General features: G+C 44.6%; 2 protein-coding genes across 3 annotated transcripts in view; one reads left to right on the top strand and one right to left on the bottom strand.

The window, feature by feature from the left end:
• Positions 1-487: 487 nt before the first annotated feature.
• On the top strand, positions 488-21,359 carry ZBTB8B (zinc finger and BTB domain containing 8B). Its single transcript, XM_067725294.1, has 4 exons — positions 488-577; positions 5,100-6,117; positions 14,963-15,141; positions 18,330-21,359. Exons 2-4 carry the CDS (start codon positions 5,139-5,141, stop codon positions 18,645-18,647), a joined length of 1,476 nt encoding a protein of 491 aa, XP_067581395.1. The 5' UTR covers positions 488-577; positions 5,100-5,138; the 3' UTR covers positions 18,648-21,359.
• ZBTB8OS (zinc finger and BTB domain containing 8 opposite strand) overlaps positions 14,215-22,168 on the bottom strand; it is a 131,775-nt gene continuing 123,821 nt past the window's right edge. The window contains exons 8-9 of one of the 2 annotated variants that reach the window (XR_010940708.1): positions 14,782-15,011; positions 14,215-14,590 (exon numbers count right to left, since the gene is read on the bottom strand). Coding sequence is in view for 1 of the 2 variants with exons in the window: in XM_067725298.1 (XP_067581399.1) it covers positions 14,563-14,590 (28 nt within the window). In the remaining variant the exon portion in view is untranslated. The remainder of the gene's footprint in view (positions 14,591-14,781; positions 15,012-22,168) is intronic. The other variant, XM_067725298.1, reaches the window with a different exon arrangement.

Raw genomic sequence — 22,168 nt, forward strand, 5'->3', positions numbered from 1 at the left:
CCTGAAATCCTTTCAAGGGAAGAGAGTATTGCGGGTGTTGAAGAAAAACCTGTTGAGTACATTAAACCATTTCACTCATTTCCAGAACTTTTGCGGAGAGCGCTGGCGGTTGTAAAATGTGTGCGGACTGACAGGTCATAGCTCTTACTCTCCAGGCTGTATTAATATGCACGACGTGCTTTTAGCTCTTCGGACAGAGAGACCGTTACTTCGCAGGTCCCTCGAGTGGGACTCAGAAGACCGAACCGAGCTCCAGCCTTTTACAAGCGCTGGTCCTTGCCCCTTTTGGCATCTTGGTACTTGTAGTTTTGTCTACTGTATTTTTGCCCGAAAAATGAACGCTGAGACCACAACTCCCATCACCCCGCGAGAACTGGAGCCTTCAGAGCGCATCCTCTGGAGGGGGCACCAGAGCCATTGACCAACCTTCTGGCCCAAGGGCCCGCCTTCCTCAGCCCAGGAGCACCCATGATTAGTCGGCTGCCCAGCCTCTCACCGGAGGGGGCGACAGGTGAATGAAAGGGGGGCGTGCCGGTGCGCGTAGCTCGGCGGCGGCGGGGCTGCAACCCGCTGGAAGGTGAGAGCTGAGAAGAGGGTTTACGCTGCCGCTTTCATTGGCTTGGGGAGGATTCGGGGCGCGGGGAGGGGCCCGAGGTGGACAGCGGGCAGGGATGTTCCGCCTCGGTCGGCCTCTCTCGGACCGTCCTGCCCTGGCGAATCCCCGGACCCAGCCGGGCGAACCCTCACTCGATGACCGACCCCCTCCCTGCCCTCCTTCCCTGACATTGGGTTGCCCCCTACCCCGGGCGTCGTCCAGCGGGTGGTATGGGCACGCGCTCATTCTGATGGCGCCAGGTCGCTGGGGCAGTGACCGTCGCAGCGATGGTCACTTTGTCCGGGAGAGGCCATGGGAGGGGCAAGGCCTCGGTTCTCACCCTCAGGGGCCAAAGACCATGTACAGTAACGGGTTCTGGTGATTTCTGCAGGGTCGCCTGGCTCCGGACGGGGAAGGATCCCCTTGTCTTGCGATCAGTTTAGCTGGTGAATCAACGATAGTTGACCCAGAAATACTTTCTGTGAAAGTGGAAACTCTTCTTCCGAGTAGTTCCCCAGCACTCCGTGCGTTGGGGAAAGGAGTGAGTGAGTTCTCCAGCCCTTCTCGCGGTTTCCTGGAGGGTTTGGGAAATCAATTTGGCATAGTGGTTAAGGATGTCAACTCTGGGATTCAAACGAATCTCCGTCCCAATCCTAGCTTCAGCGTGTTATCTGTAAATCTGAACCTCAATTTCCTTCTCTGAAAAAGAGGATATAATGATTTTATCTACTGCACTGAGTTATTGTGAGATTAAAATTAATTAATGCTTGTGAAGTATTTCTTACAGTGCTTCATGAGGAGTAGCGCTCAGTACATGCTAACAATTGATGAGTGGGTTTCCATGATTCTCCTGTTGGTGATACTGGAGGAGTGTTGTCAGAAAGAGTGGGTGGAGTTCAAAGCTGCTTCTGGCACTGGAGTGAAGACAGTCTTGCGATACCCTCGGGGGTATGTCGGAGTTGGTTGCAGGTACTAGTGTTGGCATCTGCCCTCTCCTGGAGGACATGAGCTGTACTTGGTTCATTTTTCTATTCCTAGCATCTTCCTTGTGTCAGGCATTGCTTGTAGCCAGTAACTGTTGAATTGGAACCGTGGGAAGGTTGGGAGTGTCACTGCCAGAATGTGGATGAATGTGCTTCTGGGAGCAGTGTGCCCTAAGAGCTTCCTTTCCAGGAGAAGTGGTGCTCCTCAGCATGTGCCAGGGATGCAGAGCACTGAAGGCAAGTGGGACTGATGTGAATAAATACTTCCACATTGTATGCCAAATGCAGGATTGGAGAAAGGTTTGAAGAAAGTATGTGGATAGAGTTTTGCAAAGTCAGGGGGTATTTATACGACCAGGTAGAATCTAGAATGTTTGCAGAGAGGAAGCCAGAGGAAATGGGTTTTGGGTATTATTGCTGGAAAGGAGCATCTTACAGTGAAAAAATGCAAGTACCTGGGAGGAGGCCCTGTAGATAAGACCATTCTACAAGTTAAGAAGTATTGGGCCCACTTAGGTATTTATCTCCCTGATTTACCAACTCCTTATCCCTCTGCGCCTCCTTCTTTTTCTTCTTTGCTAAGAAGGAAAGGAAAAAAAAAAGCAATATATGCACACAGTAAAAGATCCTAACAGTACAGAAAGTTTATAAATGAAAAATGAAGGTCCTTCCACACACCTCTTACCCCTAGTCCCTCTCCTCAAAGATATCTGCTGTTAATTCTTGCTCATAAAACCTTCCAGAAAAAATTTCTTACATATACCAGCAAAAACATGTACATAGATTGGATCATACTGTACATTTTGTTTTGAATCTTGCCTTTTTCCTTAATATATCTTGGTGACTTTTTTATATGAACACAGACAGCTCTAGCTCATTGAATGCATGGTTGCATAGTATTCCACTGTGTGAATGTACCTCGTTGATTTAATTTGTCCCCTACTGGTGGACGTTCAGATTGTTTCTACTTTTGCACTTGAACAGAAACCTCATGCAATGGATATCTCTGTACTTTTGACTTGATGTACTTTTGGGAATACATTCAAAAGGGTAAGTTTTTAGCCATGAAATTTTGGGGACAAAAGATGTGTACATTTTAAGTTTTGATAAATATTGCCAAATTCCCCTCTAAAATGGTGTTCCAAAGGACAGTTCCATCAACAGTGGATATTATTACATTGAAAAATGTGATTTTACCAGTCTGATAGGTTTTCTTTCAGTTCTGAGGAAGAACAGAATGTGGTATTTACATGTAGCATTCTCTTGTGTCTTGTTTTCCCCTTAATATTTTGATTGCCAAAGCCAGGAAGGTTTGGAGTGGCTGGAAGAGGTGAGAATGACAGTGAAATCTTAGTCCTGTGAAAACTTTCAGAGCTGATTTATTTGGGAAGAGTAGAATTTTTCAGATATCTGACAGTTCTCTTCCTTTCTGAATGAAAATGTTAATTATAACTACTTTGGATGAAAAAAACAATTCCCCAAATTATAACTTCCTTGAGTCTAAAATGAATATAAAAAGAATCATCTTTTTATATTCATCAATCATATAAAGAATCACCCACCTATTATAGCCCTGGGCTATAATTTAGTGATGTCCTCAGGCCATTTTGAATATGTAGGAGCATTTAATACCCTTAGTCAAGTGGCCTCAGGCTGATATTTTGAAAAAATTTCTGGGTCTGTTTTTTATAACTTTTTTACCTTTTCCTAGCTGTCAGTTCTCACTTTTAAGTTTGTCGGTTTACTTGCTTAGAGAGGCTCCTCTACTTCTTTCCCTAACTGGTTCTCTAGTTTCTAAACTTAATGCATCACTTGTTATAAATATGTGTAAAGTAGGTGTAAATTGGCATTTAACGAGGTTGTTGTTGGTCTTTTATGAGTAAAGTCTGTTCGGTTAACACATAGGCCTTGAGGGATCTATTTGGCCAGTGAAAAGAGTCTTTCTGGGGGGTGGAGGTGCCTCATTTCCGTTGGGTGAGGTAATTGTTGTGTTCCATTTGTAGAAAGAAAGAGTGCTGAAGAGTTGTTAGCTGTGGTTGGCAGCTCTAACTAGGCCTTTTGGGATTCCGATAGAGGGAGAAGATGTAGGAACTTCTCAGAGCTCAGTGGGTCAGTAAATAAAAGGGGTAAGTTGATGGATGGCTGCGTGCTTTGTGTGATGGGAAAAGATGGAGAGGAGAGCTCGGGGTAGGTCAGCTTCTGTCTTCCTCATTAGCAGACGGATTTTAAACTTGATTTATACTTGTTCTACTTAGCAGGTAAGAAAGGAGTATTCCTTTGTATTTAGCAAACCTACTTTGTACAAAGCACTCTGCCAGGGGCTGTGGGGGAAATCTATGAAGTAAGACACGGCTCATACCTTCAAAGGGCTTATAGTCCACTGACAGAGAAGGTCCAGGACATAAAAATACAGAGGAGAGAACCAAGGGTTGTGGAGTCAATCAATTAGGAGTGTCTCTGTTGTAAGAGATAGAAAATCCAACTCAGACCAGCTAAAGCAAAAAGGGACTCAATTGGCTTCTGGCACAGCATGAGCTGGGGCTCAGATGGTGTCCCTGGGCTCCATCTGTTGCTCCTGCTTGAGCTGGGCTGTCATCTGTGTTAGTCTGGTTCCCCTTGTGGTGTGGCAGCAGCATCCCTCACATCCCACATGCCCACAGAGTAGAGAGTGCTCTTTTTTGGAGACCCCAGCAAACATTTCATTGCTTTTCATTGGCTCTGACCAAGTCACATGGCCGTCTCTGAGCCAGTCACTGTGGTCAGAGAGTAAGATGTGTTGATGGTTTTAGCCTATGTTACCTCTTACACGTCCGGAGCCTGGGGATGGTGCCAGCGTTATGCAAAGCACGTTGGCTGTGGTTGGGGCCAAGAATGACTCCACCAAAGACAAAAAGGGCACTAAAACCATAAGAATGGAGAATGCATGCTGGCTAGCCCAAGCATCCACTAAATGTTTCCACAAACTTATGGTAATGGGTGTGAGCGGAGACTGTACTTGCCAGTCTCTAAGTTCTGTATTGGGACACTGGAGACTTCCCTGGAGACTGTAGTTCTTAGATTCAGGTATTATCTATATTTTGAGCCTTGAAGAAAGTAGAATGTAATTTATAAGAGCATGAACTCTGGAGGTTTTGAGTCCTGGCTCTGTTGCAGCTGGATCATCTCCTATCCTCTCTGAGTCTCAAAAGTACAGTATTAATAAGTACAATATTGTAACGTATAATATTAGTACTTACTTGTAGGGTTTTTATAAAAATTCATTGAAAGAATCCATGTAAAATACTAAGTACTGCACCCATGTACAGTTAGGAATAGTTACTTTTCTTGTTTTCATCAGTTAACCCAGTTAGACAACCTTTGATTTTTGTTAGATCCCAAACAGCCCATATTATAAAGACATTACTCAACCAGGGTTTATGGAAGAATTAAAAGAAAAACAAAACAAAACAAACAAACAAAAAACGAACATCTTATTTATAAGGTTGGGATTTGTGAATTAACTGAAAAAAAAATCTTGGCAGAGATCCAGGTTACTCCAAGCGGCAGCAGCTGGTGGAGAAATGGAGATGCAATCCTATTACGCCAAGCTCTTGGGGGAATTGAATGAACAGCGGCAGAGGGACTTTTTCTGTGACTGCAGCATCATTGTGGAAGGGCGGATCTTCAAGGCCCACAGGAACATCTTGTTTGCCAACAGCGGCTATTTCCGAGCCCTGCTCATTCACTACATCCAGGATAGCGGGCGGCACAGCACCGCCTCCTTGGACATCGTCACCTCCGACGCCTTCTCCACCATCTTAGACTTCCTCTATTCTGGGAAGTTGGATTTGTGTGGAGAGAACGTGATTGAAGTTATGTCGGCTGCCAGCTACCTGCAGATGAACGACGTGGTGAACTTCTGCAAGACATACATCAGATCATCCCTAGACATCTGCGGAAAGATGGAGAAGGAGGCCGCTGTGGCTGCAGCGGTGGCAGCAGCGGCAGCGGCAGCGGCAGCAGCGCCTCATCGGGTGGACAGTGGAAGCCCCAGTTCAGGCAGGGAAGGGACCTCCTGTGAGACCAAGAGCTTGGTCTCTCCAGCCGAGGGGGAAGAGAGTGTGGATCAGCCCAGAGAGTCCCCCTGTGGTGATTGCAGAGGCTGCCACCCTCTGGCACTGGTGGGGAAAGACAGCCAGGGCAGTGGCTCAGTGGACAGTGACGGCTCCATTCGACCCAAACAGATGGAGCCCAAGGTGGAGTTCGATGCCGAGGAAGTGGAGGTGGAGGTGGGTGGACAGCTGCAGCAGCGTACTGCCCCGCTGAGCCTGGCCCACGGGGAGGAGGGTTTGCCCAGAGGCCAGGCGGTCGACTTGGCTTACAGTAACTACCATGTGAAGCAATTCCTGGAGGCGCTCCTGCGCCACAGTGCTGTCCAGAGCAAAGAGGACGCGGACCAACACTTTTCTCGGAGTTTGGAGGGAAGACCAGGTGGTGCAGAAGTAGCAGCCATGAGTTCCATGATGGATGTGCAGACTGACTGGTATGGAGAGGACTCAGGTGAGCTCCATGAGCCTCCATCGTCTGCCACTCATTTAGCACGCACTTGTGTGCCCTCTGGTCTCCCACTGTCATCCTCATCACTGGCACTGTCACTATTGTCATCCTCATCACCACCATCACCACTGCCAGTGTTATCACCATGTTATCACTGCCACCACCGCCAGTAGGTATTAATTGAGCACCTGCTGTGTGCAGGGCATTGCCTCTTCACGTATGTTTGTCTTTTACCTCTGCAACTAGAGTATAAGCATGTTGAGTGCAGTATGGAGACATGGAAAGAACCCATTCTCTTCCACTAACCAGCAGAGAGACTTTGGTTAAATCATGAAATTTCTTTGAACCCTTTTTGTTCAGGAGATAATCACCCCCACCTTGCCTTTCTCACAGGGTTGAGGACCAAATGAAAAGGTTTTCAGAATTTTTTCTCACATATGAGAACATGTTCTATACAGGTAGGAAATTTATCCTTCTTTGTGTCAATCATGGTGCCTGGCCCACGTAGACACTCAGTTAACATGTTGTACTTGATGGTGTGATTTACTGGAGAATATTTTAGAGTTGAATTTGGTTTCATGTGAGTAAATTTCTTGTATCCTTTGGGAGACTTTTTAAACAGGAGAAAATCAAACAGAAATTTAATAACATGAACACATAGGAGAGACCCAGGAAAACTGAGTCTGTCTGGAGACTTTTAATTTCTTTCTTTTTTTCATTTTTACAGTTTTTAATGAAAGATTACTTCATTCCTGCATCTAAATTTCATTTTAAAAGAAATCAAGAATGCTCTGTATGTCTGATTAAAACTTGACTTGAAAAACTTGAAAATACGGTTTCTGGTCCTCAGAGACAGTGGCTTAACCAGCATGTAAAAGGTAGTGGTTTTTTTCAGTGACTACACTGTGGGAACTTGTTGAAATCTAATTTCCGTGTATATAGTAGCACTTCACAGACTGTGTCCCCCTTTCCCATCCAGCAGCCCCTCATAATGCCACATGAGTTAGGTAGAAGAAGTGTGGAGAAACTGAGACCCAAGCGGGTTTAGTGAGTTTCTTAAGAATGCAGAGCTGGTAAATGTCACAGCTAATACTAGCAACCCTGGCTGGCTTCGTTTCACTCATAAAACAAACTGTGAAGGCAGTACAAGCGATTAGAGGATTTCAGTGCACTGGTTTAGTCTGTCAACCCCTCTGCCTGTAAGCACAAGTATCAAGAAATAGTAATTCAGCTGTACGTCACCCTCATTCAAGTCCATCTGTCCATCTGTAGAGGCAGCTTTCCAGCTACAGGGATCTGTGGCAAGGCAGCCATCCCAGCCGCTTGCCATGCCTGTTGTCCGCCAGGTGTTGATTCGGTTCACCTGGCTCTGGGCTACATTTATTCCAAGCGCCAAGGCACAGAGTAGGACTGATTTGTTTGGTTATTCCTTTATTTGCTCAAATATCTGAGCACCTTCCTTGTGAAGATACAAAGATAAGTCAGATGTGGCTCCAGCTGTCAAAGAACTGATGGTGTCTTAGAGGAGTTAAGAGGTGTGTAAATGGCACTGTGTGGTCCAGAAGCAGAACTGGCTTCCTACTGGTAGGTCAGAGAGGCTTTATGAGAGTGGCATCTGAGTACTCACTACTATATATAAAAGAGATAAACAACAAGGACTTACCGTATAGCACAGGGAACTATATTCAGTATCTTGTTATACCTATAATGGAAAAGAATCTGAAAAAAATACATGTATATGTATAACAATCACTTTGCTTTACACCTGAAACTAACATAATATGGCAAATCACACTATATTTCAATTTAAAAAAAAGTGGCATCTGAAGGTAAGAAGAGAAGACATGGGGAGAAATTGTAGTCAGATCATGGAAAAACTTAAATGCTAAAATGTGGGTTTCTATCTGTAGGCACAGGAGAATTTTTAGTAGTTTCTGAGCTTGGGAGTGGACAGGAGAGATTAATTTGGCCTCAGCACAAGATGGTGCAGAGATGGGAGATGAGGGCAGGGAGACGGTCAGGAGGCTGTTACAGTAGTTCTGTGTTCACATTGCTCATCTCTGACACTAGCAGACACTGTCAAAGCACATGGTCCTCCTATAATCTTCTCCCCTGGACCTCCCATCCCCAGCTCCAGCACCTGCCATTGCTTCTTGAAAAGTTCATCTATATCAGCCACCTCCACTGTTTTACTTCCCAATCTTTTCTCAGCCCACTGTGCTCTGACACTACCACCAACTCCCCCTTCCCTGAAACCACTGTCATGAGGTCAGCCATACATTTCCAGGGCCGATCCAGGGAGTGATTTTCAGGTGTTATCTTTCTTGACTACTCTTGGTAGTTAACTCTGATCTTTCCTTCTTGAAATTCTTTCCTCCCCTGGCTTCTGACACTACAAGTACCGATTGCTCTTACCTCTGCCCATTCCTTTTTTTTTTTTTTGCGGTACGCGGGCCTCTCTCTGTTGTGGCCTCTCCCGTTGCGAAGCACAGGCCCTGGACGCGCAGGATCAGCGGCCATGGCTCGCGGACCCAGCCGCTCCGCGGCATGTGGGATCTTCCCGAACCGGGGCATGAACCCGTGTCCCCTGCATCGGCAGGCGGACTCTCAACCACTGCGCCACCAGGGAAGCCCCTGCCCATTCCTTTTCAGCCTTATCATGGGGTCATTTAATGTAAGTGTGTCAGCATTCCACCATTGCCTTGCTTCTTCAACATCTTATTCCTGTTCATTCATTCATTTAACAGAGATTTACTGAGCACTTCCTATATTCCAGGCACTATTCATCGCAGTGAACAGAAGACAGTCTTTGTCCTCATGTAGCTGATATTCTAGTGTAGGGAGCCGGACAATAAACCAATAAGGACATTTATAGTATGAAGAAGAACTAAAGCAGGGACAAAGTTGATAGAAAGTGAAGGGGATGCTGTTTTATTTAGTGTTGACCAGGAAGGCCTTTCTAACAGGTTGCCTTTAAGTGAGCAAACTGTAGAGATATCAGGGAGAACATTCCAGGCAGAGGGAAGAGAAAGGTACAAAGGCCCAGGTGTAGGATTGCACTCAGCAAGTGAATGAAAGGAACAGCAAGGATGCTGGTGTGGCTGGAGTGGAGTGAGCAAGGCAGAGAGTTGTGGGGGATAAGGTCAGAGAGGTTGAGTGAGGGTGGACTGGGTAGGGTTTTGAAGGCCATGAGAAGGCCTTTGAATATTGCTCTTAGAAGGAAATCCACTAGAGGATCTTGGCAGAGAGTGACTTGAGATGACATATATTAAAAGGATCCCTCTGGGTACTGTGTGCTGTCACCTCCTAAGTGGGCCTCTTCCTTCCGCTCTTGCTCTCCTGTTGACTAGAGGGGAGCATAGGTGGAAGCAGCAGGACCGTTTAGGAGGTGACTGCAATAACCCAGGTGATGGCTGTGCTCCTTGAATCAGTGTGGTAGCAGTAGAGAGGTGAGATGTGGTTGGATTAGGACTATACTGTCTCTGAAAGGTAGAGCTGACCAGATTTGCTAATGGCTTATATAAGTGGTATGAGAAAAAGAGGCATTAAAGGTGATCTTAAGGTTTTTAGCTTGAGTGATTGATTTAAATGTTATGTTTGTGGTGCCTTTTGGATATCCCATTGAAGACGTGCAGTAAGTAATTACATCTATATGTTCGGAGTTCTGGGGAGAAATCAGAGCCGAGATATAAATTTGGGAGTCATTAATGGGTCCATGAAATTTAAAATCTTTATGTTCCATGAACCTATAGATCTAGAAGGAGAAGACAAGAGATCTAAGGACTGAGCCCTGACCCAACATTTAGAGGTCAGGAAAATAGGGGAACAAGCTAAGGAAACAGAGAAGGGGCAGCCAGTGAGGTAGGAGGGAATCAAAAGAGTGATAGATGCCAAGAGGAGAAAATGTTTCAAGAAAAAGGGGAAATCAACTATGTCCGGTACTGTGTATAGGCAGATTGAGAACTGATCATTGGGTTTAGTAATGGAGAGGTCATTGATGAGCAGTATCAATGAAGTGGTGGACAAAAGACCAAACAGAGTAGCCTTAAAAGAGAACTCAGGGGTTCTGAGTTCTGGCTGAAAGGGCATATGAGGTTAAGGTTTTTATTAAGGTGGAGGATCTAAAAGCATTTCTTTACTGATGAGAATGATCCAGGAGAGAGGAAGATAAATGATAATGGAAGAGTGAGGGACAATGGATAGATCGAGGAGAGATGGGGGTCCCATGTATAAGTGGAGGGATGGTCTCGCCTTGGATGGGAGGGAGAACAATTGATTCATAGTAACAGGAGTGAAAGTGGATTAGATGTGTTCATATTGGAGGTTGGGGGGTGGCTGGGACCATGTAGACGTTCTCTTCTGCTTGCCCCTCCTTCTCAATGAAATAAGAAGCAAGGACAGCTGCTGACAGTGAGGAAGGGGTAGGAGGGGTGGGAGATTTGAGCAGTGGGAAGGTATGAAATAGTCACTGAGAAGAGTGGGAGAGTGAATGAACCAGGGAAATACTTAGGGTTCTTGGGCAGAACTAAGGGCTCTTTTTTTTTTTTTTTTTTTTTTTTTGGTACGCGGGCCTCTCACTGTTGTGGCCTCTCCCGTTGTGGAGCACAGGCTCCGGACGCGCAGGCTCGGCGGCCATGGCTCACGGGCCCAGCCGCTCCGCGGCATGTGGGATCCTCCTGAACCGGGGCATGAACCCGTGTCCCCTGCATCAGCAAGCGGACTCTCAACCACTGCGCCACCAGGGAAGCCCCCCAAGGGCTCTTTTGATATTATAGTAGTCAGATGGTGATGGTTGGATTGATTTAAAGTGAGACCGGAACAGAGTTGTGCATTTTTTTCCAGTGACGTGAACTTGCCTTGTTTCACCTACAGAATAGGCAGAGAGTTATATTGAACTAGATGAATACGGATAGAGGGAGACAGTGGACCAAGGCAGCTGAGGGCATATGCAAAGGAGTGATTTCATTGATGGGCTATAGGCACTCAGCTGGGGAAGGAGGGGAGTGAGGACTTGAGGAGGAGAAGGGCAGTAAAATGGAAGTATAGTCCATGGCTTGGACGTCCCTGTAGAGAAGGAACACCTACGGGGTGAGCTGGAAAGATATAAAGCGGTGACTGGAAAGTGGAGCGCTTGAAATGTGGGTTATGGAGTGAGTACAGTTATTGGCAATATCTAGGCCTGGGGCCATGATTCTCATCCCTGTCTGTACATTAGACTGGGAAGGATGCTTTAAAAATATGATGCTTGGGTCCCACCCCACCCATTAGCTTGGGATGGGGATTGGATATCAGTATTTATTTTCATTTTAAGCTTCCCAGATGATTCTAATATGCAGGCAGAGTTGGGAGCTCTTTGTCTAGGATTGGGTGGCTGAGGTGGAGTGGAGGATAAGGACTTTGGAAGAAAGGAGGTCCAGGAACAGAGAGGCCAGGGTATGGCGAGGGTCATTTTCGGTATTCACACCAAGAATTATGCCAGGAGTTGAGCCTGAAGGCAATGTGATCAAATCTCCAAGGAGTGAGGGGATGATCTAGGGGCCCCTGGATGACTGTAACAAGGATGAGTAGCAGTATCATCTGATGGGATGAGCTCCAAAAGATCTTAGGCTTTTTAAGGAAGGAGGGAGGGACAGTGGTCTGGAGATGACAGTGAAGCACAAGGAAGACCACCCTCCCCTGATCCAGGGTGTCAAGGCAGTGGGTTAAGGGAAGCAGGGTGCTTAGGGGAGAGCCAGACCTCAGTTAAAGCAACCACTCCAATCTGCTGAGGACTCTCAAAACTGTATGCTTCTCTTCTTTCCCTGAGCTCCAGATGTATCTGTCTAATCCAGATATTCCCCCCTGGATGCTCTGAGCCTGCCTCAAACATCGTAAAACCCAAACAGACCTCCTCATCCATCCTGCACCTGCTTTTCCTCCTGTGTTCCCTGCCTCGGTTTATTCCACCGTCACCCACCAAGTCAGCTAACCCAGAATCAGTGTCATTTAGAATCTTCTCTTTCCCTGCTCTCTCCTCCCCAATGTGGTCATCGAGTGCTATTAATTTTACTTCTCAAACCTTTCTCCTTCTCTCCACCTCCACAGCCCTGGCTTTAATTCATGTCATCGCTCATCCCCTCCCACCTGGACTTCCTGCCTTTAATCTTGCCTCTCTTAAATCCTTCCCCTGCATTATCCCCAGAGGGATCCTTTAAAGGTCAAGTCTCACCTTGTACCTTCCCAGCTTAAAACCCCACCTGCTTAGAGAATAAAGTCCAAGTTCCTTAACATATCAGCTTTGCAGAGGCAGGGATTTTTGTTTTTTCTGTTCACTGCTGTATCCCCAGGGCTTAGAACACAGCCTGGCACATCATAGGTGCTCAGTATAAATTTGTTGAATAAATGCATGAATGTGACCTTCTTGACCTTTCCTTGCCCTTTCCTTGGCTTCATTCCTCATACCTCTCCACTCCACTTAATATTTCATATTCTCATTTACCTCTGTGCCTAAGCATGTGTTGTTCCCCTGCCTGAGATACCTTTCTCTTTCTCAAACTCCCAGTGAACTCCTATTCATCCTTTAAAACCTTGCTCAAAGGTCATCTCTCCTGTGAAATCTTCTCTGAACTCCAGGAGAGAATTCATTACTTTATTTTCTACATTTCTTCATCACTTTGAACTTTGCCTGTGTTATATTATATTGTATGAATTTGTTTCCATGTCTTTCTCTCTTGCTAGACTTAACTTCTTGAGGGAAGAAACAGGTATCTTGGTAAAGATGCACCTTGACACAGTGCCTCGCATGTAATAGGCATTCAGGTGAACTGTTTTTTTTTTTTTTTGGAGCAATCAGATCATAAGAGAGGAAGGAAAGTGTTGCAATAATTCATACTCTTCTGATGGAAAAATAGTTAACAGTTGTTTTTTTCCAAGGATTAACACTGGACCCATTTTACTGAATGTTTTTATAGTCGGAAAGAAGGTGATAGTACAATGCCAGGCTGATGGGGATAAATGACGGGAAGAGTCCACAGTACCAGAGGAGTGAGCAGGAAACTGGCATCTCAGCACCAGTGTGATCAGTGACAAATAAATAATCCAACATATATATGCAGTGTTGAGCCATGAGCTGCTGCTTTTATTCTGGGAAACAGATTTTGGAGTCACTATAGATTATGCAAAATGTTAAGCATTATCAGGATGGGAACTAGAAACTAAAGAGAATAATCTTCACCCGTACATAGAATGATGTTGGGTTCTCACTTGACATTCAGCTTGCCATACTTTTGGCAGCACCTCAGGAAAGGTAAAGCCCTATTAGGTGTCCTGAGAAGGTCCCAGAGAAAAGGAGTTACTCCCGTGTTGAGAGAGACCACAGGAGCCTGGCCAGCTTAATCAGAAAAGAAACACCGAGGTGATGATGATGTGACAAAAATGGTTAACATTTATGAGAGCTTACTATATGCCAGCTGCTGTGCTTTAGGCATTACCTCATTTCATTCTTACTACAATCCTATGAGGTGGGAACTATTATCCTCCCTATGTTACAGATGAGTAAAGCACAGAGAAGTTAAGTGAGATGTGCAAGGTCACACAGCTGGTAAGTGGTAGAACCAGGACTTGAACTCAGGTTTCTGTGCCTGGAAAGCTTGAGTTACTAGTGCCTCCACATATAATATGATGTGATCAAAGTCTGTAAAATTCTGAAGGGCATGGATAGAGGAGACAAATCTTGGAATACTACAATAAGGGTAACTCAGGAAACTTGAAAGGAACAGTTTTTATACATGTGGGTGATAATCATGTTGTCACCTTAACGGGTGTATGAGCAAGGTGGAAAAAAAAGAGTTCTAAAATATTTAAGTGAATTTTTAAGATATTTGATGATTTCAGATATATAGAGTTAACATGAACTCCAAACAATGTAGGGTCTGCATCATAGCAAACCACTTCTACACATGCCTGGAAGCTATTATTAGGAGCTGCTGTCAAAGAAATCATGAATACTGACCCAGTGGTCTGTTCCATCATAATAGTTTTTTCAAACTTTTGAGGATCATTAAATCAACTCAGGAGGTTTGTATTAGCCAGCTCAGGCAACCATAACAGAATACCACAGACTGAGCAGTTTAAACAACAGAAATTTATTGTCTCACAGTTTTGGAGGTGCAGAGTCCAAGATCAAGGTGCCAGCAGGGTTGGTGTCTGGTGAGAGCTCTCTTTCTGGCTTGCAGACGACTGCCTTCTTGCTGGTCCTCACATGACCTTTCCTCTGTACAAGAGTAGGGAGAGGAAGCCATCTCTGGCATAGTTTCCTCTTCTTATAAGGACATCAGTCCTACCAGATTCGAGCTCTACCCTTACGACCTCATTTAACCTTAATTACCTCCTTAAAGGCCCTGTCTTCACATATAGTCACATTGGAGGTTATGGCTTCAATGTATGAATTTGAGGGGGATGAAATTCAGTCTAGAACAGGGTCTCAATCATTATTGTCCTAAAATGAAATCAAAGAGAATAGACATTATCAGAGTGAGTATTATTTTGGGAAGCTTTTCAAGTTGTCTACATGAAGATATATGTGTTCTAAGGTTGTAATATAAGCTGTGTTTTCTAACTGTGAGCCACAGAGAAGTTTCAAAGCTGAGGCCTTACAGCATTCCTTGCAATCTTATATCAGAAGCCCACCTTCTCCTCTGGCTGACTGGGAGCCAGAGTGGCAATTTGCAGACACTGTTTCGCTGTTAGCTGCTGGTAGAGTTGGGGTCCTTCTTCTCGACCTGGGCTGGTCGAACTCCCCTGCTCTGGATCCCATACATCGGAGGGCGGCCAGTGTTGTTGCTGCTCACAGTACCATTTGGTTCCCCAGGTGGTGTGCTGGTGGTGCCCATCAAGCTGCACAAGTGTCCTTTCTGCCCCTACATGGCCAAACAGAAGGGCATCCTTAAGCGTCACATCCGCTCACACACAGGGGAGCGGCCCTACCCCTGTGAGACCTGCGGCAAGAGGTTCACCCGCCAGGAGCATCTGCGGGGCCACGCGCTCAGCGTAAGTGGAGGAGCTGGCGGTTCTCTCGGGACGGTGGGGTGGGAGTGGCGGTGGTTCATGACGTTCGTCTAATGTGAGGGCAAGGCCAGTCTGTATTTTTCTTCTCTGTCCACTGGGGTATTTCCAGAGAATTTTAAACATGTATTTCTGCTACTAAATTACACCTGGGTTGGTGGCACTTAGAGAAAGTTAAAACTTATATGGTAACAGACTAGTTTGCTTAGGAGGAAAGTTAAGAAAGTTTAGACCCTAGTCAGGAATGGTTGTCAAAAGGCAGAGAACACTGAGGCTTAGACAGGGGATTGTGGGTCTGTTCCCTGTGGTGTGATGCCAGAGGTAAGCTGCATTCTCGGTTTCCCACCCAACCTCAGCACCCCGGGGTGGGGAAGAGATATACTGCCACTTATAGGGCTACCTGTGAGCAGCAAAGAGGACCCAACCCAAGCGGACCTCCCCTCCCACTGGCTGCCGCCTAGGATTCTGTCTCCCATGTGAGTGGGTGATTCCTACCTGCTAAAAAGCATTCAGGCCATTTAGAAAGGCATTGCATTTAAGATCGACTTTGAGCAAGGCAATCAGTCTTTGGAAAATCCAACATGAAAATGGTTTGGATTTCAAAAGACACTATCAAGAATGTGAAGACAACCCACAGAATGGGAGAAGAATATTTGTGAATCATTTATCTGCTAAGGATCTAATAACCAGAATATATAAAGAATTCTTGGGCTTCCCTGGTGGCACAGTGGTTGAGAGTCCGCCTGCCGATGCAGGGCACACGGGTTCGTGCCCCGGTCCGGGAAGATCCCACATGCCACGGAGCGGCTGGGCCCGTGAGCCATGGCCGCTGAGCCTGCGCGTCCGGAGCCTGTGCTCCGCAACGGGAGGGGCCACAGCAGTGACAGGCCCGCGTACCGTAAAAAAAAAAAAGCTTATAATTCAACAATAAAAAAACAACCCAATTAAACAATGGATGTGAATAGACGTTTCTCCAAAGAAGATAAACAAATGGCCAATAAGCACATGAAAAGATGCTCAACATGATTAGTCACTAGGAAAATATAAATCACAGCCACGATGAGATGCCACTTCACACAAACTAGGATTGCTATAATAATAATAAAAAAAACAAAAACAGATAGTAACAAAGTGTTGGCAAGGATGTGGAGACACTAGAACCCTCCTATTCTGCTAGTGGGCACATAAAATGGTGCAGCCCCTGTGGAAGAGAGTTTGGCGGTTCCTCAAAAGGTTAAGCATAAAGTTACCATTAGGACCCAGCAATTCTACACAAGAGAACTAAAACAGACATTCACACAAAAACTTGCATACAGATGTTCGTAGCAGCATTATTCATAATAGCCAAAAAGTAGAAACAACCCAAATGTCCATCAACTGATGAATGAATAAACAAAATGTGGCATATCTGTACGATGGATACATGTTATTCAGCCGTAAAATGAAATGAGTTCCTGATACATGCTACAACATGGAACAACCTTGAAAGCATTATGCTATGTGAAAGAAGCCAGTCACAAAAGGTCACCTATCATGTGATCTCGTTTATATGAAATATAAAAAGTGGGCAGACCTATGGCGATAGAGAGTAGATTAGTGGTTGGGGCATGGGGGATGGGAGAGGCATGACGGTTAATGCGCACAGGCTTTCTTTATGGAGTGATGAAAATTTCTGGAATTAGATGGTGGTGATGGTTGTACAACCTTATGAGTATACTTAAAACCACTGAATTGTACACTTTAAAAGGGTGAATTTTATGGTATGTGAATTATGGTTTTGAAAGAATCCAGATTTAAGATAAATACAAGGTTACTGACTGCCTCTGCTCTCAGTGCTGGCCCTAGCATACTTGTCTGAGAGTGGCCTTACCCCAAGGCCTTAAGTTTTTGTTTGTCTTTTTTTTTTCTTCAAATTATATCTCCAGTCCATCTTGACAACAATAGGTCCCTGGGTACCTTTAAGATGTTTCATTGGTTGGAATCCTCATTCCTTCTATTTTTCCACCTTGTACGAGGCCCAGTCTACTGCAGCCCAAAGACGTAGTCTTCAAAGGCTCCATCAGGTTGCAAGGGTCACATACACACTTGGGTTGGCTCAGGCATTGGGGGTTTAGCATAGGAAGCCCAGGAAACCTCAGGGGAAGCAGGGACATAGGTCAGGATGTAACGGCAACTCCAGCAACCTGGGTATTGTTGTTGACCCTTCTTCTGCATCAGCCTCTCTCTGTCACTGCCTCTTGTGTGTATCCTGCATCCAGAGCTCTCTAAAAGAGAGGCTCTGATTGATTCACAGATCCCCTATTGGCTGGAGTTCCTGAAAAGTGCATGCATTAGAAAGATAGCTCCTTATACAGAGGGGACCCCTGGGACTGCTGCCCTCATAAGGAGCTGCACGGAGTAGGAGATCAGGTTCTCTTTTCTAGTATGCAAAGCTCTTTTCATAAGTAAGGAATGCATTTATCAATGAAAAAATCAAGGGTGAAGCATCTGCTGACACTTTTAGAGAATACACTGTCTGGCAAATCTGCCTTCCTAATGGCTAAACAATCCAAGGTACGTAAGAGGCCATGCCTAAAATCCTAATCGGTTCACTGAGTGCCCTTTATGTGCCAGGCACTAGGGATATAGTAACAAATGTGACAGAGGACAGAGAACATGAATGAGGATAGTCCGTGACCTCCTGGAGCTTAGAATCTAGTGAATTTTACCAATGATTTGTTAGAAATAAAACAAAGGGAGAAGTATAGGTGAGACTGTATAGCTGGGGGACCTAATCTGGCCTGGAGTATCAGAGAAGACTTCCTTGAAAGTCATTAGTGGGAATTCCCTGGCGGTCCAGTGATTAGGACTCTGAGCTTTCACTGCCGAGGACGCGGGTTCCATCCCTGGTTGGGGAACTAAGATCCCCGTAAACTGCGCGGCACAGCTAGGGGGGGATAAAAAAGGCATTAGTAAGGAGGGAGGGGTGACCGTGGGGAGGAGGGCACACTCCACGCATGTCCGATGGCCCTGGGGTGGAAAGGACCTTGGTGAGGCTGAGACTGGCAGAGAGAGCAAGAGGGAGAGTGGTGAGAAATGAGACTGGAGGGTCAGCCAGGGGCCATGTCTCATGGGGCCCTGAAGGCCATGACTCAACCCCTTTTCTGTGACATTTACTGTGCTGGTGATTTTAGGTCCATAGGTCCAACCGTCCAATTATCTGCAAGGGCTGCAGAAGAACCTTCACAAGTCACCTGTCGCAGGGGCTGCGGCGCTTCGGGCTGTGTGACAGCTGCACCTGCGTTACAGACACACATGATGATGATGACGAATTGATGCCCATCAACCTTAGCCTGGTGGAGGCTTCGTCCGAGAGCCAAGAAAAGAGTGACACAGACAATGACTGGCCAATCTACGTGGAGTCTGGTGAGGAAAACGACCCCGGCGGAGAGGATTCAGATGATAGACCCCAAATTCAGCCCAGCTTACCAGATGGAGAGATGCTTACGTAGCAATAAATTAGTGGAGAAGAGGGTTTAGAATTTGTTCTTGCCAGTCCTGTGGTTGAAAGCCACCCTTTGTCCAATTTTGTGGAACCCTGAGAAGAACATTTTTTCACTGTTATTTGCATTTCTGTTAGACTACATAGTGGAGGTTGGATTCTGTGACTCAAAGGACTTTTTAGTGCCGCCCTTGATTTCTGAAAGCTTTCTGAGTGAATCAAGGTTGGCTCTGAGGTGTCCCGTTTTTCCTGCCATGCATCCAAACTCTGGTTTGAAGGAAGATAACAAAATCTCCATACTTTTTTCATAGTGTCTCAATCTTTCTGCATTCCTGTGTCGTCATCCTCTTGCTCTGAAAAGGTGGGCAAGAATATATTAAGTTTTGAGATCAATCTTACTTCTGCCAAGCCTCTTCTAATGAATTCCATACTTTAATTTTCTGGTGAAGTATTAAGGAGAAAGTTTCCTTGATATAAGGCAGACACGGTCGTCTGGCTATATGACTGTAAAAATTACTTTCTAAATCTAAGATTGCAGTGTTAAAGGCTGAGGGTGTTTATGTGCAGACAAGCATGGAAATGAGCTGAAAGTTTCCTTATGGCACTGTGACTTGCCCCGTTGAATTAAATGTTAAGTTAGCCCCGGGAAGGGAGCCTGAGAGCCCAGGTCTGGGTGGTTTCCCTGTCTGGCTTGGGATTTAACAATTCTGTGCACAAAAATAACCTGTTTTATGATCATAAAACAAGGCATTTGGGCAAAACTCAAAATGCTCCTATGCGTTTTCCAGCCATTTCCAAGAAGCCACTACTGTGTAACCTGGAAATGCAGCCACCACTGACATTTCTTTACTTCGTTTATGAATAGAACTCTAATTGGAGGGAAAGGGTAAGCCAGTATAAGCAAGTTATATGTCTAAATTGTTTACCTTTTGAAAGATCCTTTGGAGGGAAAGGGAAGGTTACTAGAAGAACAGGTTTTTAAAACGAGTCTGCTTTTCACCCACTTTGCAGCCATGCAATTATTCTAACAAAAGAGACTGTACTTCTTTAAAAGTCGAAAGAGCAGGAAATATTAGGGATTAAAGATATTTAAGGCACTTTCATAATTTTGTCTTATGTTAAAGTATCCAAAATGAATTTTCTTCCTTTAATTTTACTATAGTTGTATTTCAAAAGACAGTAAAAAAAAAAAAAAAAACCACTTTCCTTTCTGCCTCTTGAACAAAAAGAGATAATCAAAAAATTGTAAATTGGCTTGTAAATAAATGTTAGCATTGAAGGGTTCAGAAGGTGTTTAAACTGTACTTCTCAATAGAAGTTAGAACCCTAGGATGGTGCTAGCCCCAGACAGCAGCTGAATTCTTGGACCCCAGTCCACACAGTAGGACCACACATTGGCCTGAAGTAGACTGGAAGTTTAAAAACCAGTCTATTAACAGAGATAGTCGGAAAATTATTGTTCTAGATCAAGAATTCCACATTGAAAATTTTCAAGGACCAGAAACACTTCTTACCAGAAATGAAAATATTAGCGTTGTTTTAAAAGCAGGACCTTAGCAAAAGGGAAACCTAAAAGGAGGTGTAGAAGATATACTTTGCAGGGAGTTATGTTTGATATTTTCGTTCTCTCCGTTCAAAGCATTTCTGATGTTTTCATATGACTTTTCTACCTCACAGTTCAACGCTCTGCCTGCTTTCTCTGGCAGAGCAGGGATCCTCTCTGGTGACCCCATAACCTATTCACATCACTGGGTGCCAAATAAAAAATTTTACATTAGAGATTACACTCTAAGACAGTGATTTTCAACTGGGGGTGATTTTGCCCCCCAGAGTACCTATATCTGGCAATGTCTGGAGACATTGGCTGTTTGCGTGTTGGCATTGGGAATAGCTGAATTCGGTCACTGAATTCTATCACTTTTAAAGGAGATAATTCCTCTGTGTGGACTATCAGATAATAAACTGTCCTCAGTTTTAAATTTATGTTCCCATTTGGTGGTCAGTATTTATAATCTACACAGTGTCTTTGAGGTTTAATTTGTGGAGTTGGTGATATTTTTATAAGTAAATTCACAATTGGGCCCAACGCAGACCATTAGTGATTTAGTTTATATTTGGCATCTTTCTGGCATATTCACTCCAAGTTTGCAAAGGGATTTTTTTTCTAATATTACATATACTGCATGGATGGGAACAGGATTTTTACTTGTAATGGGATTGAAAAGCGGCACCCTTGGGAAGTTGTTTCTTTTGGGAGAAGGAAACAGGCTTTCACAGTGGTTGGAAAGGAATATAAATAAGGCCTGGATCTGTAATACTTTTAGAAATGACATAGAGCATCATGGCTTCTGTTCATTTGGCAGAAAGATGCCAGTCTGATGTAAATATTTTGGTGGTCACTATACTTTGAATATTCCTTAAGAAAGCTATTGACTCAGTGGTCTGCAGAATGTTGTGAAATAGAGTATCCTGGAGGTTCAGAATATTATGAAGGGTTTTTTTATTTTGTTGTTGTTGTTAATTGATGTTGTAATAAACCCCACGTAGAGAAAGGCAACAGGCAGGGCTGCATGCACTGATTCTGAGGGCGGTGGGGAGACTGGAGTGGCCTTTGGTCACTTGAATTCTTACTGTTTCATTTGGACGTCTAGGTTTTTCTTGTGTGTCCTTTGTGCATTGACAATAGAATTATCTCTGTGAAGTGTAATGTAATAGGGTAGAGAGGGGCAAGGGGATGGGGTGGGTGAGAAGTTCCTGTTACGCTCTGTTTTGAGCATTACCACTGTACTTCCTGTCATTGTTGGTCCTTTGTAACTTGCTTTGTGCTTTCATGTGTTCGTGCTGTCTTTTAACCCCAAAAGGGGGGTGCTTTATTCAGTTGCTTATGATAGGCAATGTTTTCATTGATTTTTGCTCAATATTTCCACCAAATATTGCTGTGTTCCTCAAACGTTTCATTAAAGCTATGAAAATTTGAATTCTTTTCTTCAAATAATGCTTCTATAAAGTTAAATGAAAAGTTGTTTGTTTGGCAAGGGTAGTTTGGTTGGTTTCTAATACGTCCTAGTTTTCAAAGGTGACACTAACTCACACCATTGTGATCAGATGATATGGAAGCTTCATAACTTGAGGAGGACATTTAGCATCTGTTCTGACCCTCCAGATGGATAATTTTACTACTGCCAATGCTTCATTGACAGCTGTGGTTTGGGGAAACTATTTTTATATCCATCATTTGATACTTTGGCCCTCTGTCAGTAGCATATTAAAAATTATTGGGGGTTAGGATTGGGATTATGTGTTCAGATGAAGAAGGTTCAGCAGTAACAAGCTTGGGGATTTTAAGGGAAGGCATCAATTTGACATATATGTCTTGATCACGTGTAATGGATATGGATTATCTGTCATGCAGACTGTGAAGGGTATGATTAGGATTTTTTTGGAAGCAGAAGAATGTGCCAGACAGTTTCACTTCTTTCTATTATCCATAGTCTCTGAGGAGCTTCTCCTGCCACCAGAAAAAGCAAGCAA

Source organism: Pseudorca crassidens, chromosome 2 (genome assembly GCF_039906515.1).
Source record: "Pseudorca crassidens isolate mPseCra1 chromosome 2, mPseCra1.hap1, whole genome shotgun sequence".
Classification (NCBI taxonomy): Eukaryota; Metazoa; Chordata; class Mammalia; order Artiodactyla; family Delphinidae; genus Pseudorca; species Pseudorca crassidens.

Bases quoted from the DNA above. Each gene is read 5' to 3' on its own strand.
- ZBTB8B (XM_067725294.1), top strand. From the start codon at position 5,139: ATGGAGATGCAATCCTATTACGCCAAGCTCTTGGGGGAATTGAATGAA. The intron at 6,118-14,962 runs GTGAGCTCCATG...TTGGTTCCCCAG, and splicing joins CTGGTATGGAGAGGACTCAG to GTGGTGTGCTGGTGGTGCCC. The intron at 15,142-18,329 runs GTAAGTGGAGGA...TGGTGATTTTAG, and splicing joins TGCGGGGCCACGCGCTCAGC to GTCCATAGGTCCAACCGTCC.